This window comes from Anguilla rostrata, chromosome 5, assembly GCF_018555375.3.
Source record: "Anguilla rostrata isolate EN2019 chromosome 5, ASM1855537v3, whole genome shotgun sequence".
Taxonomy (NCBI): Eukaryota; Metazoa; Chordata; class Actinopteri; order Anguilliformes; family Anguillidae; genus Anguilla; species Anguilla rostrata.
In genome coordinates, this window is record NC_057937.1 from 35,251,800 (window position 1) to 35,272,378 (window position 20,579).

Genomic DNA, 20,579 nt, shown 5'->3' on the forward strand with positions numbered 1-20,579 from the left:
GATGATTTCACTTAAATTCCCCTCTTTCATCCCACTCATGTTACATGCACCTCCATTCCAGCACTTATTGTACTTTGTGTTATCGCCCTAATGTTGTAGCTTGTACTTCCCCCTAGTTTGGCTTAGCATGGGTTAGGTCAGAGTAATGTTCACTGTGTGAACTGGACTGTGTTCTTGGCTATGAATAACGACCAAATGAGTATTGTACCTTATCGAACCTCTGTTTTGTAGTTCATCCAATTAACTTGATATGAAAGTTAAATAAAAGCGTCTGCTAAATAATTTCAATGTAATGTAATGATGATGTGATCATGATGGTTGTGAATGATGATGATGATGATGATGTGGTGGTGCTGATGGTGGTAAAGAGTGATAATGGCGATGTGATGGTGGCGATGGCGATGATGGTAACGATGAAGGCCGACCCCCCCCCCCCTGCAGGCTGCTGGAGCTGCTCTCGCCCGACGGGCGCCACACGCTGGTCCTGCGCTGCAAGGACGCCCCCAGCGCCCACTCCTGGTTCGGCGCCATCCACACCAACGTGGCGGCGCTGCTGCCCCAGGCCCTCGCCCGCATCGGCGCCAACACGCAGCGGCCGCTCAGGCACGTCGGCTGGCTCGCGGAGCAGGTAGGAGCGCGTGCGGCGCGCGCATTCCCACTAGGGTCGGGCACCGAACCCCAGTACCGCTATGGCGCCGGTTCCCATACCACCGGTACCTACCTGTCTGAAATCTCAGTGCAGATTGCGGTGCCTCATTTCGATGCCACGCACATTTTACTGGCTAGCATCACACTCACTCAGTGACTCGGTCAGTGACAGCTGGTACCGTTAGCTAGCTAGCTAACGTTAAACTCGGTCAAAAGGCCAAAAGCAGTATAAATCATAAATAGGCCTATGAAGTATATTTCAGCAATTAAAACTGTTCAATATCTTTGCAATAAAAAAGACATTCGTTACTGTTGTAATTTGATATTTATTTTAAAGAAGGCATCGTTTGAGGCACTACCACCATTTTAAAAGTATAGTTTTAGTTTCAGTATCGGCAGAATCTAAATGACACTCATTTTTACTTATTACTTGTACTCAATTACCTATGTGCTTCCGTGCATATACATACGTGCACTTACATATGCGCACACACAGCTACCTACTCTTTGACTGACGTATGGTTATGGCTTTATGGCATTGCTTGGCTACACAGCTGTGCTGCGTTAGGCGTTAGGCCTTTTTGTGCAACAGGCACTTGGGAAGGGAAAGACAGGAAGTGCTGCATGACCGCAAAGTAACAGGAAACCACCATTGTGTCAAGCACTTCCTGTGGGACCTGTGGACATTACCCCTGCACATGCACACACATTTACACATGATTGCAATCCCTCCCTTGCAATCATATGCTCTCTTTTTTTCTCATACGTACTCTCTTGCGATATGTCACATCCCTCTCACACACTGTCTCTCTGTCCTCTCGTGCACACAAACACACGGACACATTAAAGCACGTGCTCACTCTCTGTCCGTGACGCGTGAACAGGTACAGATGGAAGGTGGGCGGCACCAGTTCCGGCCCGTCGTCATGGCGCTGACAGATAAAGACATCCTCCTGTTTGATTCGGTGCCCTGGACCCGCGAAGCCTGGGCCACGCCTCTGCTGACACATCCGCTCCTGGCTACCAGGTAAGACGACCGACTGCTCACTGCAACTGACCGCGGGTCTGTTCTGTCTGTACCTATGATCGTCGGTTCGGTCTGTGGTGTTCCTGAGGGAGAGTAAGTTCTGAAATAAGAGAACAGGACCAACTGTAACAATTCATAGGAAAAAATGTAATTGTTCTTGTGCAAAAATAGATTTTCCACGCTTTTAAGTTCTCATTATACAGTTTTTTTTATTGTTTACAAATGCAGACTATACATCTTGCACAAATCTTTTGATTATTCATTGAAAATGGCCTTTGACACTGCTTGCCGGAAAAGGTTGCAATATTAGTTTCCTCCAAACTTATTTGGATGAAACTAAGTTATTATTTTGAATGTCCGTGGATACACTGAGCGGTGTAATGCAGGGTTTTATGACCGTGTCCCTGAAAGGTATAGAAGGTTAAACTCCGCCCCCCCCTCGTGCCTCCTTGCAGGCTGGTACACTCGGGCAGCGCCCGCAGTTCCCCGGCGCTGGGCGCCGACCTGGTGTTCGCCACTCGGACGGGCACCGCGCAGGGCATCGAGTCGCACGCCTTCCGGGTGGAGACGCACTGGGACCTGTCATCCTGGACCCGCGCGCTGGTGCAGGGGGGGCACACCGCCGCCGAGCTCATCAAGGAGGTGTCCATCGGTACGCTCCCGCACGAGGGGGGGGGGGGGGGCGTGTGAGGGTGGGGTGCGGCTAAATGCGTGTGGACGTGTTTAAATGTGTGTTTACTTTAAGAGAATGCTCTTATCTCTCAAGAGTATTTCAGTAGACACACTACTCCAATGTATGCGCGCACACACTCACACACACATGCACACACGCATGCACACGTGCGCGCACACACATACACACTCACATGTGCACACACACTCACAAACACACACACGCACACGCATACACACACACACATGCATACATATGTGCACACACACACAAACACACCTACACACACACACACACAAGCACACACACACACACTCACAAACACACACGCACACGCATACACAGATGTGCACACACACACAAACACACCTACACACACACACACACTCACACACATGCACACACACGCATACACACATACACACACTCACACATGTGCACACACACACACACACACACAAACACGCACACGCATACACACACACACACACATACATATGTGCACAAACACACCTACACACACACACACAAACACACAATCACACACACACTGTTGTAGGTGGTATAGCACAGGTTCCCCTGTTGAGGCTTGAGCTTGTGGCTCGAGCCTCTCAGTATGACATCGGTATCGCAGATCAGCCTTCCTCTCCGCCCCCGCAGGCTGCGTTCTGAACAGGCAGGACGTCCGCCTCACTCTGCACTACGAGCGGGGCTTCACCGTGACGCGCGAGCCCGGGGAGTCTGCGGGGGGCGCCGTTCTCTTCCGCTACCCTTTCGAGAAGCTGAAGATGTCGGGCGACGACGGAAACCGTAACCTCTACCTGGACTTTGGCGGGGCTGAGGGGGAGATGGTACGCCGCCGCGCTCATTTTCAGGGGTTCGGGGAAGTGGGGTGTAGCTATTGACACCTGGGAGGAAATAAGAAAATGTGCGTCTGTGCCTTAGTTATTTAGCTCAGGGGTGCACAGCTCTCTCCACCTTAGCTAACGTGTGGTGAGAGTTCTGGCGCAAAATGGCTGCCGTGCATCACCCAGATGGGTGCTACATATTGGTGGTGGGTGAGGTGAGTTCCCACTCATCACTGTAAAGCACTTTGAACGTTCGGAATAGTGCTATATAAATGCAGTGATTCATTCATTCATCTCCAGTCCTGGAGGGCTGGTCTGCATGCTGGTTTATGCTCTGACCAATTGCATTAGTTTTAGTTTTCAGACAGCTCTATAAGCTACGTTGGTTCACTCCTGTACTTGAACTAGGATACACTCGCAGTCTGCAGCTGTAGCTGGTGCATATACAAATGTCAGATCGAAATACGATTGAGTTAATTAAATAAATAAGAGCAGAAGTTGGCAGAAAATCTGGAAATGGATCAGCCCCTTGTTCTGCACCGTTGATCTAGCTCATTCTAGTTCTCGATGTTACGGTACTACTCCCCCGGTGTCTCCTAGCGAGCGTGTCAAAGCTGGCTATCGAACAAGCGACAATAATAATCATCTCTTAATCCAATTTTCTCTCTCTCTTCCTCTGTCTCGTTCTCCCCCCCCCCCCCAGGTCTTCGATCTGCACACGAATCCCAAGCCGGTGGTCTTCGTGCTGCACTCCTTCCTGTCGGCGAAACTGACGCGCATGGGACTGCTGACGTGAGGGTCGGGGGCGGGGCCGTTTATCGTAATCCGAGTGTGGTGTCAGTCTCCTGTGGCGTCATGCCGACCACGACTCTTCCACATTACCCATAGTTCCTGTTTCTATCAGGATAGCCAAATGTGCCTTTCATATTTAGTCGAGGAAGCAAGAAGAAGACGGAAGGCTCTGCGGTGTGTCCCGAGCCCGTAGTTTTTAAACAAAGAAAGCTTTGAATATTATGCACTATAATAGTAATAATCATACGCATTTAGAGTTTCATTTCTGTACAGATCTATTTCTGTAGGTCGTTTGGTTGCATTTTGTGTTCTGCACGGTGTAGGTTGTAGGACTTGCAGATCAGTGGAGTATAGAAGAATTCAGAACAAAACCGGGTCAGAACCTTGAGAAAATCAGAAGCCCCCCCCCCCCCACTCCAAAAAAAACAAAAAACCTGTTTGCTCCACTGTTCCCTAGAGGAGTTATATGTAAATATGTTTACATACCTCATCCACGTCCATAGTCCCTAAGGCCCAGCCCCCTGCCCCAAACAGCATTAATCCACTTTCAGTGTAGTGTAACAGAGATTAGTGCACTGATCCATATCCCCAGCGAGGGAATGACTGAAGGCGAGGGAAGGAGCCAGGAAAAGGAGGTAATGCCTGCCCGTTCCTCTCAGCTGTCCCTGAAACCTGGGGTCCCAGTTTGTGGCATTCAAACAGGCTCAGAGGCAGGTAAAGACGCACGCTCCGACTGGAGTGCCGCTCGAGAGAGCTGTGCTCCACAAACCTCAGCTGCTGTAGGGAGAGTAAAGTCATTTGTTTAAAGTCAAAAAAAGCCAATGGTTACGGTTAGTTGTATTCCAAATCTGTCCTGAACTTTTCCAGCCATTCTGGGCATAGACTGAACAATCATGACGTTGCTCTTTTAACTTTGGCGCCACCTACTGGTGGTGGATGTAGCTTCTGTTTGAAGTTAATTGTCATCGTTGCTGAAGGCCTGTGACATCTTCTTGGAACAGCATTATGCCCTTGTGGTCTCTTGATATGTTTCAGGTCCTCCCGAGGCAGGGAGGGTTGTTGTCCGTTGATTTCACAGAACAATAAGATGTTTTGGCTGAAACTGACTTGTTCTTTGCTGGGTCTGACCCAGGATTGTTGCGCTTCTATTATTTTTTATCAACACACTTGACTCGCTCGCATCATGATCTTATGGTTCCTTGTCGATATAGATCAAGGAACATCCTTATACATTTCCAAAGAGGATTTAATGCAAACCAAGCTTTTATCAGAATTTATCAGCATTTAGTACTGTATATAGATATGTTGAACTAGACCTTGTTGGATTGAAATTTGACTTTTGAAGCTTTCGTATAATGTGTTTCGAAGCACTTCCCAGTAAACCCTGAATGAATAATATGACAGAAATGTCATGAACATAAACACATTAATTGTCTACGCCCCAGCGCCCCTACGCAAGAGCTTATCGACATTTCCTTTTAAGAGAGAGCACTTTCACATGCTTACTGTCAGATCCACTTAACTAGATGCCTAAATTGTTACTTTGCTACATGGTTTAAGCAAACTGGGTTCAGCAGTGCTAGTTCTTGCCTTTCACCAGAAATGATGAACAAGAAAAGGCAAATGTTGTCAGGTATGCAATCAGTCCCTCACCTGTTGGTTAGGATTAACAGCAAGAAAGTCCCAGAGAGATTGAAATCCCTGTCTTTCCAACCGTGTTCTGGGCGATGCAAGGACCCTAGTCTGTTTTGTGCTGCTCTGCCACTGCTTGCTTGCGGAGGGTCCCCACTCTACCCAGGCCACACCCACAGAACCACAGTCTGGGTTTTTCCCCCTGGTGTTGACCATGGCCCCCGTGAATGTATCTCAACAATCCTTCGGGCTTCCAAGGCATGCAAAACAAGCCAAACTGCCGTACTCCCGACTTCTTTTGTACGAATTACACTCTTGTGCGTTCTCTCGGAGCAGGCTTGTTTTGGCAAGGCGTAGTTTGAACCTCCCCTTTTAGAAAGCTTTTATGAACCAAAGTTTGATACTTCAGGCAGCTTGCGTTTTCCACAATCAGATATTACAATCGTAGGGGGATGCTCTCCCACAAACCTGTTATATATATAATGTGTTGCTACTTCTTATGCGCACTCTTAAGATATATAAAACATATGCCTCATTTATGTTGTATTCTCAAATGTAAATATATTATGAATAAAAAATGTTACTTTTGATCCTTGTTACCTTGTGTGGTCATTACCTCTTTGTTTTCAGGTTGTGTATTTCGGTCAGTGTTGGGGTCAGTTGTGATTCAGTTGCAATCACCTTAACAGCTTACCTTAACACTGGAAAATTGGAATTGAAATTTTATTATTAAAGGCTACAGAACTGAAATTTGAATGAATTTGACTTAAAGGAAATTGAGTAATTCATTTTCAATTTCAGTCACTTTTAAAACAAATGTATATGCACATTTTTACAGCTGTATACAACCACCGTAAACATGGAGAAGCTGGCACCCAGTTTGTACGAAGACTAATTTTTATTTACACAGGAAAAAAGGTTACAACAAAAGACTAGGAGCACAACCCAGCTACAAGGGCCGTGTGCTCCAATATAGTGATCAAATATAGTGGTTTCCTTAAGTTTAAGGGCACTGTTTTTGCACCATTCAAGTATTGACAGAAGGGAAGCATCTTCCCAGACTGTAAGATCTTGGAAGTCTGAAAATGATTATCCAAAGGCTCCGCATTTCCAAAACCATTCAAGGTACTGAAATGCACAAAACACGATTCAACAAATCCACAATCGACATTTTCTTCCAGTGTACTTTTTGCTTTTAATTATTTTGGATTAGGTACTATTCTTGACTTTGACTATGTAGAAATAGAAATAACTACAATGACCACAGAATCTCTTATAGGAACTTATAGAAAGATATGTTTATCTTGTCATTTAAAACACTCCCATGTTGAAAAGACTTGATCAGGCCAATCTTTTAATTGCTCATTATTTAAGCATATTATTTTATGTCTGAATATACTTTGAATGTCATTTATATCGTTACAATACCACAACACTGGCAGAAACATACTCCCCACAAATCTGTTGAGTGTGTTTTAAAAACGTTATTTTTTTTGTGCTAGTACGCTGACCGTATCAAGGTGGTTTATATATATATACAAATAGCGGTAGCGTTGTCCCGCAGCAGGTTCCATGGTGTAATGGTTAGCACTCTGGACTCTGAATCCAGCGATCCGAGTTCAAATCTCGGTGGAACCTGACTTTTCTTTTGTTTAAGACGTGTTTTGTTTAATAAGTTCTTAGGCTATATATTGACGCGCGTACTTACGCCTAGCCCTTTAATCATTACACAGATATATGACAGGATGTGCACGGCCACTTCTGCTGAGAATATTTTCTTTAAAAAAGTATTTACTTTTCGTTTTTCTGAGCAGTAATGAAGTGTATTATCCCCGACTGTCGGTAGATGGCAATAGTAGAACATTTATAAGCACTCGCGTTCATAATGTTCTACTATTGCCAAAGACGGCGAATAAAAGCCAGAATAACAGAATAAAATCAAAACAGTGTCATATGAATTTCGTCAAAACTTAAGAAATGATAAGAAATAAATATATAAATAAATATAAGATTTTTAATGAAATATAATAAATCAGTTTACATTTGGATTTTACTTTGTGCAGATACACAATATTGTTGTAAGCCAGTATGACATAGTGCCAGTGGTTGTCAATAGTCTACATGCGTTCTTTTGAAATTTGGTGGTGAAAGATGTGTTTTGCACAGAGGTCTTCAGGGGCAAATCAATCAATCGTTCTCAAACTCTTTGATAGGACAATGATTCAAATATTAACAATCACATCATATTTGTAACTGTATCCTAGACATTGCATCTAGGGATGCAATGCCTAGGGATGCAATGCTTATGCTTTGCGGTGTTAAAATTTTTTTTTTTTAGGTGTTCTGTACGTTAATGTGTTAACTTAATTAAAGAAAAAAGTGGCCAGGGTATGTTTGTTTAAATAGGATATTTACGTAAGGCTAAATTAAAACAGTCTACAATCATTTTTAAAAACTAAAATAATATTAATAGATGTTAATAAATTACATTATTTTCAAACAATTAGAAATAAAGGAAAACACGAAATTGTATGGTTACCTTTTGCCACTTTATATATTCATCACGTAAGGAAAGAATGCATGGTCCCCACATACAAGAGCAAGGAGGACTAGTATGTCTGACAGCTACAGGCGGCTCGCGTCATAGGACGCCGTAGCTCGGATTCCCCTTCACAACCAAAATGGCGGAGGGGAGAGCTGGGTCGGTACGACGATGAGCTGGGCTTGAAAACTGTATCTTATAATTCAAGAAGTACTATAATGCAATTCCTTGTGAATCTAAGCCTGCACACTTTGTAAGAGGACACACGTCGTGTTTTCCCCCCAGTGATGTAAGTATGAGGCACGAACATATTTCATGCTAGCCGGCGGGGCTAGCTTCCCGCTATTCTGGTGATGATAATATAAACGTGTTGACCTGTCAGTGTCAGTCGGTACCTTGGTTCCGCTGGGTGCCATATGCCGACCGGCTGCAGTTTTCGAGTATTTCTAATAAATTACATTAAATATGGTCATTTGTTAACCATGGATGGTACACGTACTGCTTTGTTTTAAACAATTTTTTATCTGAAAAGGCAGTCTTAATATTACTTTTTATGCCGGGCGGAGTTGACATTATAGTTACGAGATTGGCATTGCCAGTGTATTTTGGTGTGGTTCACGGATCAGATAGTAGTGTCGTCTGGCTTGGCATTTGCTAGAAAAAAACCGTAATTTCTGTTCAAGAGTCAATTACCTTACTAAGAAACTTAGCTATACGGCAGTTTCAACTTCCAGAAAATATCGATAGCTAAAGTTGTATGGTGGCGGAAGCATATGGTTGTGAAGGGCAAAGCTGACCAGAGAGCATTTTTTATTTGTCACAATCTGTAGCTAGTGCAACATGAATACTTGCAGCCTGTGTAGCTGGTGCAACAGGAGTTGCGTGTCTGATTCTTACTCACTAAGGAATAGTGCGTCTAGCTCACTCGCTTAACGGACTTGAGACTGTATACATTGAGATATGTGTGCAGACAGCTCCAATGGGGATGCAGTAACCATGGGGGTCAGGCTCTTTAAATAAAGATAGCTACCTAACGCTGTTCCCTGTTGAGGGATAATTTAAGCGGGGTGTCACGGTTGGCGAGGCATTCGTAGTTATTTCTAGCCACTGTGTTAGCTAGCTATGGCGAGCGAGCGAGTTGCGTGCTGAACAGTGACGATGGAAAAGTGTGATTATCTAAACAGTGGTTGTACATCGATTGTAAAAACTTAACCTAACATGAAATTGTTATATTCTGCAGCCTTTCTCCTCTGCTGCATCGTAGACTACATTCTTGTAATTTATTTTAATAATTAATATCCAATGAAGAACTGCTCTGAGCGTCCGTGCTTGAGTGACCAAACACAGCTGTTACTTTAGCTGGCCACGTAGGCTACAGCTAACATTAAAGGTGTATCTGTTGGGGAAAATGCTGCGTTTTAGACCATACTATGGCAGTAGACCTAAATGATCGCCGTGTGATTCTTGTGTGAATTTTGCATGCATTATTAGAGTAGGCTATGTGAACATGTTATAAATAAACCGGTGCATGCGGTAAGTGAGCGAATGGAGAATGACCTTGCCGGACGAACTTTTAACTGGCGGTGGTTGACTGACAGGGCTAGCAGGAATAACCAAAATTGTGAGTTTTCTTCCATCTGATTTCAACCACAAGCGCTTACTTGTTACGTTTTATTTAGCAGAACGCGTTGGTTTGAACACAAATTAATTTTTTAAATGGACGAATCTGTTTTCTGTGCTGATTGAGAATTTTTGCACAGATCTGGAGAGGGTTAGCGTTGTGTCCTACCGCAAACAGCAGACAGTTTCTCTGTCAGCTCACACACGTTCAAGAGCAAGCACCCCGTGCAAAAATCAAAACTTTGGTCTACATTCTGCAACTGCAGGGGACCGGCAGGCTTTGGATATGTGACAGTGATTCCAGCTGTGTTATCATTGCGAACAGCTGTGGGAAAGTCAGGGAGTTATTCAGAGAAAAATGGCTCTAGATTAAGAACAAAAAATCTAAACGCAAATTGCTCCAAACGCTCCGGTGGCGAAGCCGTGATCTTCCGCGCCCTGTTATTTTCCTGCCTCCGGGAGAAAGGGCGGATTCGATTTCAGCACCAAGGCGCACCAGCATTGAAAGGGCAAATGGTAGGGCGGTGTAAGATGCGCGCCTTTGCAAGTCACGTGGTACACTTTGGTATAAATGCACGGAGAGGCGCGTGCCCCGTCATTCGCATGAGGGGAGAACATACGGGCAGAAGCGCTCTATGTGTGACCTTCCCCTGGGTCCGTATTCCGTGCGGGTCTGTGTGCCGGGCTCCAGGGGCGAGGTGGGCGTGCGGTGACGGTTTTCTCGGAATACGACGGTCCTCGGTAAAACAAAGCACCCAGCGTCATGGTGTGTGTGCAGGGGTAGAGTTTCTGCTCCTTCTTGCATCACGCGGAGCGCACAGCGTGGGGCGGCAGTTGGAAGCAGGAGAGCAGACATCAAAGGCGGGACGGCTGCCATGTGAATAATATGAAACTCCGGGTTTACCCAAAGACTTTGCCTCCAACTCTGCATGCTGTTCCCAGAAAGGGTCACTGTAAGATGACGAAGAGGGTGACCCCCCCTATGCCAACCCCCCCCCCCTCCCATCTATGCCCACACAGCACTGTGAACGCTTTCTGTCACACCCCCCCCCCCAAACACACACACACACACACACACACACACAGATGTGAGCAGGTTGAATAATAATTTGAAGGGAACCAGCTTTTTAAAATGACCCCCCTGCAATTTTTCACTTTCCATACATACTTCCCAGCTATTTTTACAAATATATAATATGCCATATCATTTTGCTGGAGTCATTTTTAGTGTATCATATTTTTCAGTACATAATATAAAACGTCATTTTATAAGTCTAGTTGTCAAAAATGTGTATTTGCTTTTCTGATTTCTCAAGCTGACCCTCTATAAACCTCTTGATTAGATTTCAGTCATTTTAGGAAACTGTTGTATACCTAAAGTAGACTCAAACAGGTGTAACCACAGTGATGGTCAACAAGATTCCTTCACCATGTATGGACGTGCATAGCTTTACATTGCTGCTGATTTTAAGGCCGACTGGGCAGTGGGGGTGAAGTCTTTATTGAGATTAGCGCTGACACAGTGGGTAATGCAGCTACTCAGTGCCGACGGGTTCCATAGGCCTAACAGATGTTCAGCTCTGGGTTCTTAACATCAAACGTTCTGTCTAACGCTGAAGCCATTCCAGTTTGATTCATCTTTTGAAAACCAATTAAGGGACGCGGCCAAATATTATACTGTGGGTATGGCCATGCTGTGCAACAATAGACCATAGAAGTGTGATTTTGTAAATTTTGCACCCAAACAAGGAATGTCAGTTACATCGCCTTGCAGACTAACAGGAAAATGAATAGAGATGTAAAATTATTGCCTCGAACTACGTCCGACGTCAACATTGACTATTTTGCTTGAGATCTTTGGATATAATATGGATGTGTTTACTTGTATGTAACAGTTTTGAAGCCTGAATATATTTATTTTTCTAAATTGTGTGGATTACACATACTGCATAAGGAATTCACCCTGCAGCATTTGTAATGTCACGGTTTCACATAGTTCAAGGATGAAACGATTGGTAAACGGGAACCAAAAATCTTATTCAAAGGCCATAGACGAAAAGAAAATGGAAGTGGAAATGATCTAGAACCACCAAAATGACGACAACACTTCGGTGGTCCATTTAGCACCATAGGCTCCCGTTACTACCCGGATTCTCCTGTAATTAAGATGACTGAAGGAACACAAGATCCGAGTCTGGTATCTGGCGAGCATGAAAGATCTGAGGTTAAGCGTGTTTTGTGCAGGAAGGAAATTAGGCAGTGATCGGTCACCACGGTCACATGACACGTGCAATCGAGAGCCTTTGCTGCAGACCTCGGCCGGAGGAGAACAAGCGAAACCCTGAGGAACCGGGAGAGCCGCGGACTGCTGCAAACTGCGCATTTGTTTTGGCTCATAATTTCCCGAATCAGGATCAAACAAGCAAGGCTGCCCTCAGCAAAGATAAACAGCGGTTAAGCTCAGAACGAGTGTTTTCTCAGTGGGAGTGAGTGTGAGAATGTGTATGTTTGAGGGAGAGAGAGAGAGAGAAAGAGAGAGAGAGTGCGCTGCTGCTGTTTGTTTGTAGAGGGAGTGTCTGCTTTGACACATCTCGTGTTTTTTTTGGAAAACTGTCTTCTGCAGTTTCAGGGGTACTGACATCATGGTTTCCAGCCTTTACCTGTTCCCATGGTAACGGGAGCTGCTCTGTGCCGGTAACCCTTTTTTGCTGAGGGCTTGTAAGAGCCAGGATCAGCTTGCTCTACCAAGTGATTTATTTCCCCCCTTTTTCCTTTATCCCAGTTTGGAATACCCAGACCTATTCATAGGCCAGTCTCCTCATTAGAACGTCTTCCGTGAATTTGGGATAGTGCAGACGAGCACGTTTTTGCCCCCGAAAGGCGCGCGATCAGACGATGCTCGTTTTCGCTTCGCGGCGCGTGGGGTCCACGCTCGCCGGGTCGCGTGAACTGGCGTTTCGCTGTGACGGCGGGGCTCAGGCGGGTTGGAGACTCTGCTGTGCCATTAGCTGCCGTTTGTCGTTGGGGCTTGGGTTGTCAAGGGTTACTCGGGTTTCCGTGGCGTTAGTTCCTCCCGGCAACGCACCCGGTGTCACCAAATGCTGGGGCTTGGTCACTGCAGGACTGAGACTGTGCAGCAGAATTACCATGGGCATGGTCACTGCAGGACTGAGACTGTGCAGCAGAATTACCATGAGCTTGGTCTCTGCAGGACTGAGACTGTGCAGTAAAATTACCATGGGCTTGGTCACTGCAGGACTGAGACTGTGCAGTAAAATTACCATGGGCTTGGTCACTGCAGGATTGAGATTGTGCAGTAAAATTACCATGGGCCTGGTTTATGCAGGACTGAGACTGTGCAGTAAAATTACCATGAGCTTGGTCTCTGCAGGACTGAGACTGTGCAATAAAATTACCATGGGCTTGGTCACTGCAGGACTGAGATTGTGCAGTAAAATTACCATGGGCCTGGTTTATGCAGGACTGAGACTGTGCAGTAAAATTACCATGGGCTTGGTCACTGCAGGACTGAGACTGTGCAGCAGAATTACCATGAGCTTGGTCTCTGCAGGACTGAGACTGTGCAATAAAATTACCATGGGCTTGGTCACTGCAGGACTGAGATTGTGCAGTAAAATTACCATGGGCCTGGTTTATGCAGGACTGAGACTGTGCAGTAAAATTACCATGGGCTTGGTCACTGCAGGACTGAGACTGTGCAGTAAAATTACCATGGGCCTGGTTTATGCAGGACTGAGACTGTGCAGTAAAATTACCATGAGCCTGGTTAATGCAGGGCTGAGACTGTGCAGTAAAATCACCATGGGCCTGGTTAATGCAGGACTGAGACTGTGCAGTAAAATTACCATGGGCTTGGTCACTGTAGGACTGAGACTGTGTAGTAAAATTAACTTGGGCTTGGTTACTGCACGACTGAAACCAGGACATATGCACAGAATATAAAAATGAAGAACAGTGAAACTGCATAAATGCAGTTTATAAATGTAGGGCAAGCTATATAACTTATGTGTTTAAATATATTTAAATACAGTAGAAGATAAAGCACAGAATTCAATTCAATAAATATTGTTTACAAAAGTAGTAAACTGTATATAGCTCTATATCAATACTGTGTATATTGTTATAATTATATGCATTATACCGATAATTATAGAGGTAATTATACACGTGGTATGTATTGGCATAATCCGCCATATAATGATAGAAAGATAATGTATTTTCTGCGAGCTACAACTGATTTTTCCATTTCTTCTAACAAAGTGCAGAATGTTATTGAGTGAAAGGGCTAAATTAGTCAAAGGAAAAGTCAGTTGAATAGAGTAATGGAATATTGAACAGCAGGGGGAAAAGCAACCCAAAGAAAGCCGGAGGAGAGCCGCGTTGGATGGACCTGGATCTGCCTTGAGTTCCAGCTACCTCGATACCTCGGGGACGACGTTACTGGGTCACCTCAGGAAGAGAGGACGGCGGGGGGAGGTGCGGGGGAGGGGGCCCGAACGCCGAACAGAAGGGCTCTCCTTGTTTATAGAGGGAAAGGGCCCGGCGCTGCCGCGTCTGGCTATGCTCACTTAACCGGCTCTTCCTGGTTCATTTTCCACCAGGCAGATAAGAGCCCAGCGAACCCAGGACCTACTGGCTGGGGGGTCCGTCTGAAGCTACTCAGCGAGGCTTTGTAGGAACACCTGTTGTGTTTTGTGGGGTGGGGGTGGTGGTGGTGGGCGTCAGAAGGTCCTCTTTCTTCCTGTTTTCATGCTGACAGTTGTAGGGGAGTCATTTGTCCAGTGTTAATTCAACTCTACAGAGATTTTATGAGTCCAGTCTGGCCATAGTGGACTTGTAGGAACTGTGTTAGTTCATTTGGATACCATCATTTACACGTCAGCACATTTACAGGATGATTTTCATGCCATTCAAAGTGCTCTGTTAGATATTGAACTCGTGCTTAATCTGGCCAAGGCAAATCATATGTTCTTTCGTAGATCTAAAGGGAAAAAGTCAGAAAAATTTTAATATTCATACTATTGATGGTTTCAAAATTCAGAGAGCCCAGTGTTATAAGTAGGCTATTTATGTACCTGGTGAAGATTTACCTTTTAAAACACACGTTGAAGAGTTTGTGAATAAACTGAAACAGGTTTTTTTCTGCAGTGAACAAAAACTGATTAATAAGGGCTTTTAGATTAGCAATAGTCCAAACTGCATTTTTATTTGTACTGGATTACTCTCATGTAATCTACATGCCTGCATTTGCCAATACCCACAAACCACTTTATGCAGTGTGTCATAGAGCACTCAGGTTTATTATGGGGGATGGTTTTACAACACATCACTGTACATTGCATGAGAAAATTGGCTAGACCTCACTCCTAGCCCGAAGAGAATACCGCAGCTACACACTGCCGACAGGTTCCATAAGCTTATGTTAGATAAGCTGCCATATTATAGGCTATCTGTTCCCATTTTCATTTTAGATCTATTGAACAGTATACTTGGTCTCTGGAATACGTTACTCTCCATCACCCTCATTAAACCTCATATGGATACTGAATTAGGGCAGACTTCTCTCACCTTCTGTGCACCTTTTAGCCTAAATGGAATCAGCTAGCCTACAGGTTACCTTCGTTTTGGACAAATTGATCAACATGGATGGCTTCAGGTTTCTCTTAAGGGATGTTTTTCAGGAATCGTGTACTTGCTTTTCATAATATATTAGCATTTTTATCTTAAAAAGCATTTTTATATTAAAAGTTTTATCTTGTTTGCTTCATTTTTGTGATATTTTAACGTATCGCGTTGTGTATTTTGTTGCATCGTTGTGTTGTCTGGGTGCCTCTGTAAAACAGAGCTTTGCTCTGGATCGGCCTCTCGCTGTTTAAATAAAGGCCTCTGTCTGATTTAACGCCGGGCATTTAGGCTGACTGTGCTCTGCGTCGGGCAGAGAAGGGGGGGGCGGGGGTGGGCGGGGCCGGATCGATAACCGTGCGGCGTCTGGGAGCGGCGCGGCCGGCGGGAGGCCTGATCTCGCGGACGCGTGCCAGCGGGTTCCCGCGCGACCCCGAGCGAGCGCGGCGGCGGCCCGGACGCGGAGCGTGGGCGGCTGGCGGCGGGCGGGGTCGATCTCGCCGGGAGGGACCTCCGGCGCGGCTTCGATCGGTTATCGCAGCGGCTCCCGGGGATTAGCCCGGACGCCGTGTTGTTTATTCCTTTATCTTTGTGCAGAGCCGGGGAAAGTTCCGGAAAGGATGCGTCAGCCTCGCGCGCTTGTTTACTGTTACGGAACGAGTCAGATACGGGCTGTGCTGTGTGCGGATAGGGGCTGTGCTGTGTGGGGATAGGGGCTGTGCTGTGTGCGGATAGGGGCTGTGCTGTGTGCGGATAGGGGCGGCACGCTGGTGCGGCACCGGGGTAGCACTGTTGCAAGCGAGAAGGTGCTTGGTCAGAATCCTGGCTGGGTTTCCTCCGGGTACTCCGGTTTCCTCCCACAGTCCAAAGACATGCGGGGTAGGTTAATTGGAGAGTCTAAATTGCCCCTAGGAATGAGTGCGTGAGTGAACGGTGTGCATGTGCCTTACGATGGACTGGCGACCTGTTCAGGGTGTATTCCTGCCTCTCACCCAGTGCATGCTGGGATAGGCTCCAGCACCTCCCGCGACCCTGACCAGGAATGAGCGGGTGTTAGATAACGGACGGATGCGTGTGGTTAAGAGCAGTAAACGAAGCCCAAACCTCAGAGGGTAAAGCTCATCTGTAGACGTACTGACTCGACCACGGTGTCGTAGCAAGTAGCCTACTTTATTCTCAAATTAAAAAAAGGCTGATTCCGGGCTGACCGCACTGCAACGGTCAGACGACTGCACGTGCGCTCCCTTTACTCTGTCCCCAAACTCATCCCAATATCGGCTACAGGTGCACCCCCCCCCCGCCCCCCGGCCCCAGCAGTGCCGCAGACCGCCGTAAAAAGGTCGACCGCTCTTCCTGTGGCGCGTGAAGGGTTTCAGACGCGCCGAGGAAGTCTCCCAGACCCTCCTCGATGCGTCGCCATCTGCACTGCACCAGCTAGGAGACGCAAGGCAGGTTTTTTTAATTTTTTTTTATCGCTCCTATATCAAAATAATTTCACGGTGAAATAAAATGAGTTAATGTATTCCTGATCATCCCGAGCAGCGGGGCGCTGCTGCGATTAGCATACGGAGTAGACGCCGAACCCCGCCTTCGTTCCTTCCTCTCCTTCGCCTTCCCCTCGCGGCGGTTCGCCCGAGCCGACGCTTCGTCTCGCGTTTGATGTCCCCAGACGGCGGGGAGGTGGGCTTCGGAGGAGGCAGCCCGGGCGCTTGACGGACGGACGTATTTTTTTGTCGGCATCCTGGTTTCTTCTCCCAGGTGAAAGTGGGGTGGAAAGCGGCGAGTCTGCCTGTCACCGGAGAGTCTGTAACTCACGCTCCTCCAGCCGTCGAGGGTTTTTTTGGAAACGAGTCTTCCGTCGTGGGGACGTGCCACCCGGCTTAATTTCCCCACGAGGCTAGCTGTTGGACTGTCGGCCTAATGTTTGTAATCACATGCACAGGCACGCACGCAGGCAGGCTCAAACATGCATGCATGCCCACGGACACACATTCGCAAAGGCAGGAGCACCACCAGTGATTTTGGGCCCCATGAATAGTTCTCACGTTGGGCCCCCACCACCCAAGAATATCGTACGTTCAAATATTTTTTGAGGGTCACTGTCAGCCAATCATATTAACTTCCCCCCCGCACACGGACACACACACACAAATGAACACACACACGGCCGCAAGCATGCACACACCCACAGACACGCATACGCACACACAGGCTCAGGGACACTGGTCTGCCAGTTTGCGGCGTGCCTTCATTTATTGTTTTTGCCAGGAACCCGTGAGTGGGAAGGGTGAAGGTGTTAGATAATTTGTTTTCGTGTTGGTTGTGGTTGCATTTCTCTCTCTCTCTCTCTCTCTCTCTCTCTCTCTCTCTCTCTCGGCGTGTGACGGAGGGGTGTCGGCGCTCGCCCCGCAGCGCCGGCACAGCTGACGCTCCGGGTCAGCCGCTGGGACACTCGTGTGTACCGGCAGACTACACGACCGCGCACTTAACAGCACTCACAGGCACTCACGGGCACTTTGGGGCACTTAAAGGCACATGTCTCTCTAAAGCGTGTCTGCCGATGCGGACGAGTGCGCTGTCCCCCCCGCACGCCTGCGTCTGCGCGTAGCGCGCGCGTTCGTTAGCGCGGTGGTGCTACCGGCATCGGCGAGCCTCTTTTCCGGGGGATATTCATCTCTGAATTTGCGTTAGCTAACGCGTTTACCCGGAATGGCTGAGGGGAAGAGGCAGAGCCCCCCCCTGCGGGTCTGTCTGGGGGGGGGGGGGGTTTCTGCCCGAGGACTTCCCAGCCGTGCAGATTGTGCACGGTCTGTACCGGAGGGAGAGTAAAAGCGGGGTCCCCTTTGCCTAATGGGTCCCGCCTGTGCCGTGCACTACAGGGATTGCTTTGGTTTTCCTTTTCCCTGCACAAGGCTGCTGTGTGTCCTCAACAGGTGACCTGGGCTATTCTGCCTGCAGCTGTGTGCCTGTGTGTACGTGTGTGTACGTGTGTGTGTGTGTGTGTGTGTGTGTATGTGTGTGTATAATTAACCAACCTGGTTCCAGCTCTACAGTGAGAAAAGGGGCATAAGGGCCATCTTGTGAGGTAGGGAATACAACAAACACGTTAATGCCTTTAGACCCTTCCGGGAGATGCTTGTTTTAGGCAAACTGGCAGTTGGGTGGGTGGTTATGATGCGAAATTGACGCAGAAGAGTTGGCGGCTCCGGGCGAAGCCGTATGCTGAGCAGATTAGCGATAGGCTAGCTGCTGGGCTGATTCAGTAAATAAGACGGACGACGTCCGAAGCCCTCTAAGTGCTTTCACTGCTGCCGGTGCTTTTGAATAATTGAATACGGCCTTCAGTGTCTACTCCAGTGACACGGCGCTGTTAAACGGAGTGGTGGACTTGCGGAGAGAGCGAGCGAAGGAGAAAATGGAGGATTGGGAGTAGGTCCTCGCAGTTCTTCCGGCTCTTCTCCTGCTGTTCCTCAGGGGGGGAGGGTTCCCAGCAGCCCTCTGTCTTATCCAGAGGAGCTGAGGCCTCGACCTGAGGTCAGTCTGGCCGGGGAATCGGTACGAGAGTGAAAATGTTGGAATGAGGCCGTGTGTGTTTGAGGAGAGCGTGTGTGCGTACGTGTGGAAGTGTGCGTGTGTGTGCGTGTGCGTGCGTGTGTTTATGTGTCTGTGAGTGTGCATGTGTGTGTGTGTGTGTACGTGTGTTTATGTGTATTAACTTTTTGATTGGTTTGCATTGGAAAAAATTGTCATTTAACTATTAATTATAGGGATATTATTTTAATGTGTTTCCCTTGATTTTTATGTTCCTTGAAACTGTCAGTTACAGCGCAATTGCCAGAAAACATTCCTAATAATAAATGCACTGTCACTGTACAAACAGGATATTTGAGTGAGTGAAAAATCGCAATTTCCCTTTGTTTGTTTGTTATTTTAACAACTAGAGAGAAGCCCATTTCCAGTACAGCAGTGCACCATAATATTTTGATTGGGACATTTAATTTCACCTCCGTGCTCTTTGTTTCCTTTATAAAGTATACGCAAAGTCAACTGCCTGTTTTCAACCTTCCTTTCAATTATAGACTTAAAGTTTGTTTTCTTCATTTTGGCTGTTTGTACCTGCAGTTAATGCTTGTCTCAGGTAACCTTCCGTGCGTGCTCACTTGGGAGCTGCGTTATTTCTCACAGCCGGGTGCTGTAGTAGGCGCGTGTGGGGGTTGCAGGTTTGATTCCTCCCTGGCTGAGGCATTACCACAGTGCTTGAAGAAGGCAACTCTTTTGAGTTGTTTTGGTAAATATCCGCATTGATGTAAGTTATTTCTGATAAAGATGTCCACCTAGCACCACGATGAAAGTTTCATCTCTCAGGTTTCTACGTGGGGTTGGGCATGTGGACAGCAGAAGTGGTTGCATCCGGTCATCAGACATATTGTTTGAAGCAGAGAATGGCTTCGCTTCAGTGTCCGTCTCCACGGTGACACTGAAATCTGCAAAATATCAAATCTGTTAAATCTTGTCAACAAAGTGTCTTTACCACATCAGTGTGCATTTACCTCACGTACGCTGTACTGACAAGTGTTAGCGTCCGCGTGTATTTTTGTGAGCAGGTTGGGTTGCGCGACTGGGATAAAATATCATATTACAAGTATTATGCAATGTGTTTAGATTTAAATATGACTTGCGATACAACAAGCATTAGGTTAGACACTTGCCATTTCCACACATGTCCAGTAGGCCTAGATTATAGAGTATGCCTGTGCTGTACTGTCAGAATACACAGATGAATTTACACAAATAAGCCTATTTCTAACCAGATTTTATTGAACCGTTTGGGCTGTTTAAACCAAACCTTAGAGCTGAACAATACAGCTGTCCCAGAACCTGCCTTACATAATGTGACAATGAAAGTAACTCACAATGTATATGCATAATTGCTCACCATGGGATTGTTTGTGATGAGCGTAATCTAAAATGATTAAAATCTCAAACGACTGAAAACCCTCTTTTCTGTTCTGTTATGAACATAATATATAGCGGTAGTTTACTCTGTTTTTTGATATCATTTTAGCTGTTATCATCGTTTTAGTGTATGTTTTCGATTGGCCCAGACGGGTTTTATTTGCAATAAAGGTTGTTTACAGTCTTTTTTTTTTAGTT

The 20,579-nt window shown here is 46.5% G+C and overlaps 2 protein-coding genes and 1 non-coding gene across 3 annotated transcripts in view; all 3 read left to right on the forward strand.

Moving 5' to 3' along the window:
- sntb2 (syntrophin, beta 2) overlaps positions 1-6,210 on the forward strand; it is a 15,777-nt gene extending 9,567 nt beyond the window's left edge. Inside the window, exons 3-7 of the mRNA XM_064335941.1 lie at positions 442-628; positions 1,533-1,675; positions 2,131-2,327; positions 3,009-3,199; positions 3,900-6,210. Of these exons, the coding sequence (XP_064192011.1) occupies positions 442-628; positions 1,533-1,675; positions 2,131-2,327; positions 3,009-3,199; positions 3,900-3,992 (811 nt within the window). The 3' untranslated portion in view covers positions 3,993-6,210. The remainder of the gene's footprint in view (positions 1-441; positions 629-1,532; positions 1,676-2,130; positions 2,328-3,008; positions 3,200-3,899) is intronic.
- A 976-nt stretch (positions 6,211-7,186) lies between these two features.
- On the forward strand, positions 7,187-7,258 carry trnaq-cug (transfer RNA glutamine (anticodon CUG)). The gene has a single exon. It is a non-coding gene; the product is annotated as a tRNA-Gln (tRNA).
- Positions 7,259-8,287: 1,029 nt separating this feature from the next.
- The window catches only part of LOC135256147 (C-myc promoter-binding protein-like), an 80,210-nt gene continuing 67,918 nt past the window's right edge, over positions 8,288-20,579 (forward strand). The window contains exon 1 of the mRNA XM_064337991.1: positions 8,288-8,451. The gene's annotated coding sequence lies outside the window, so the exon portion shown is untranslated. The remainder of the gene's footprint in view (positions 8,452-20,579) is intronic.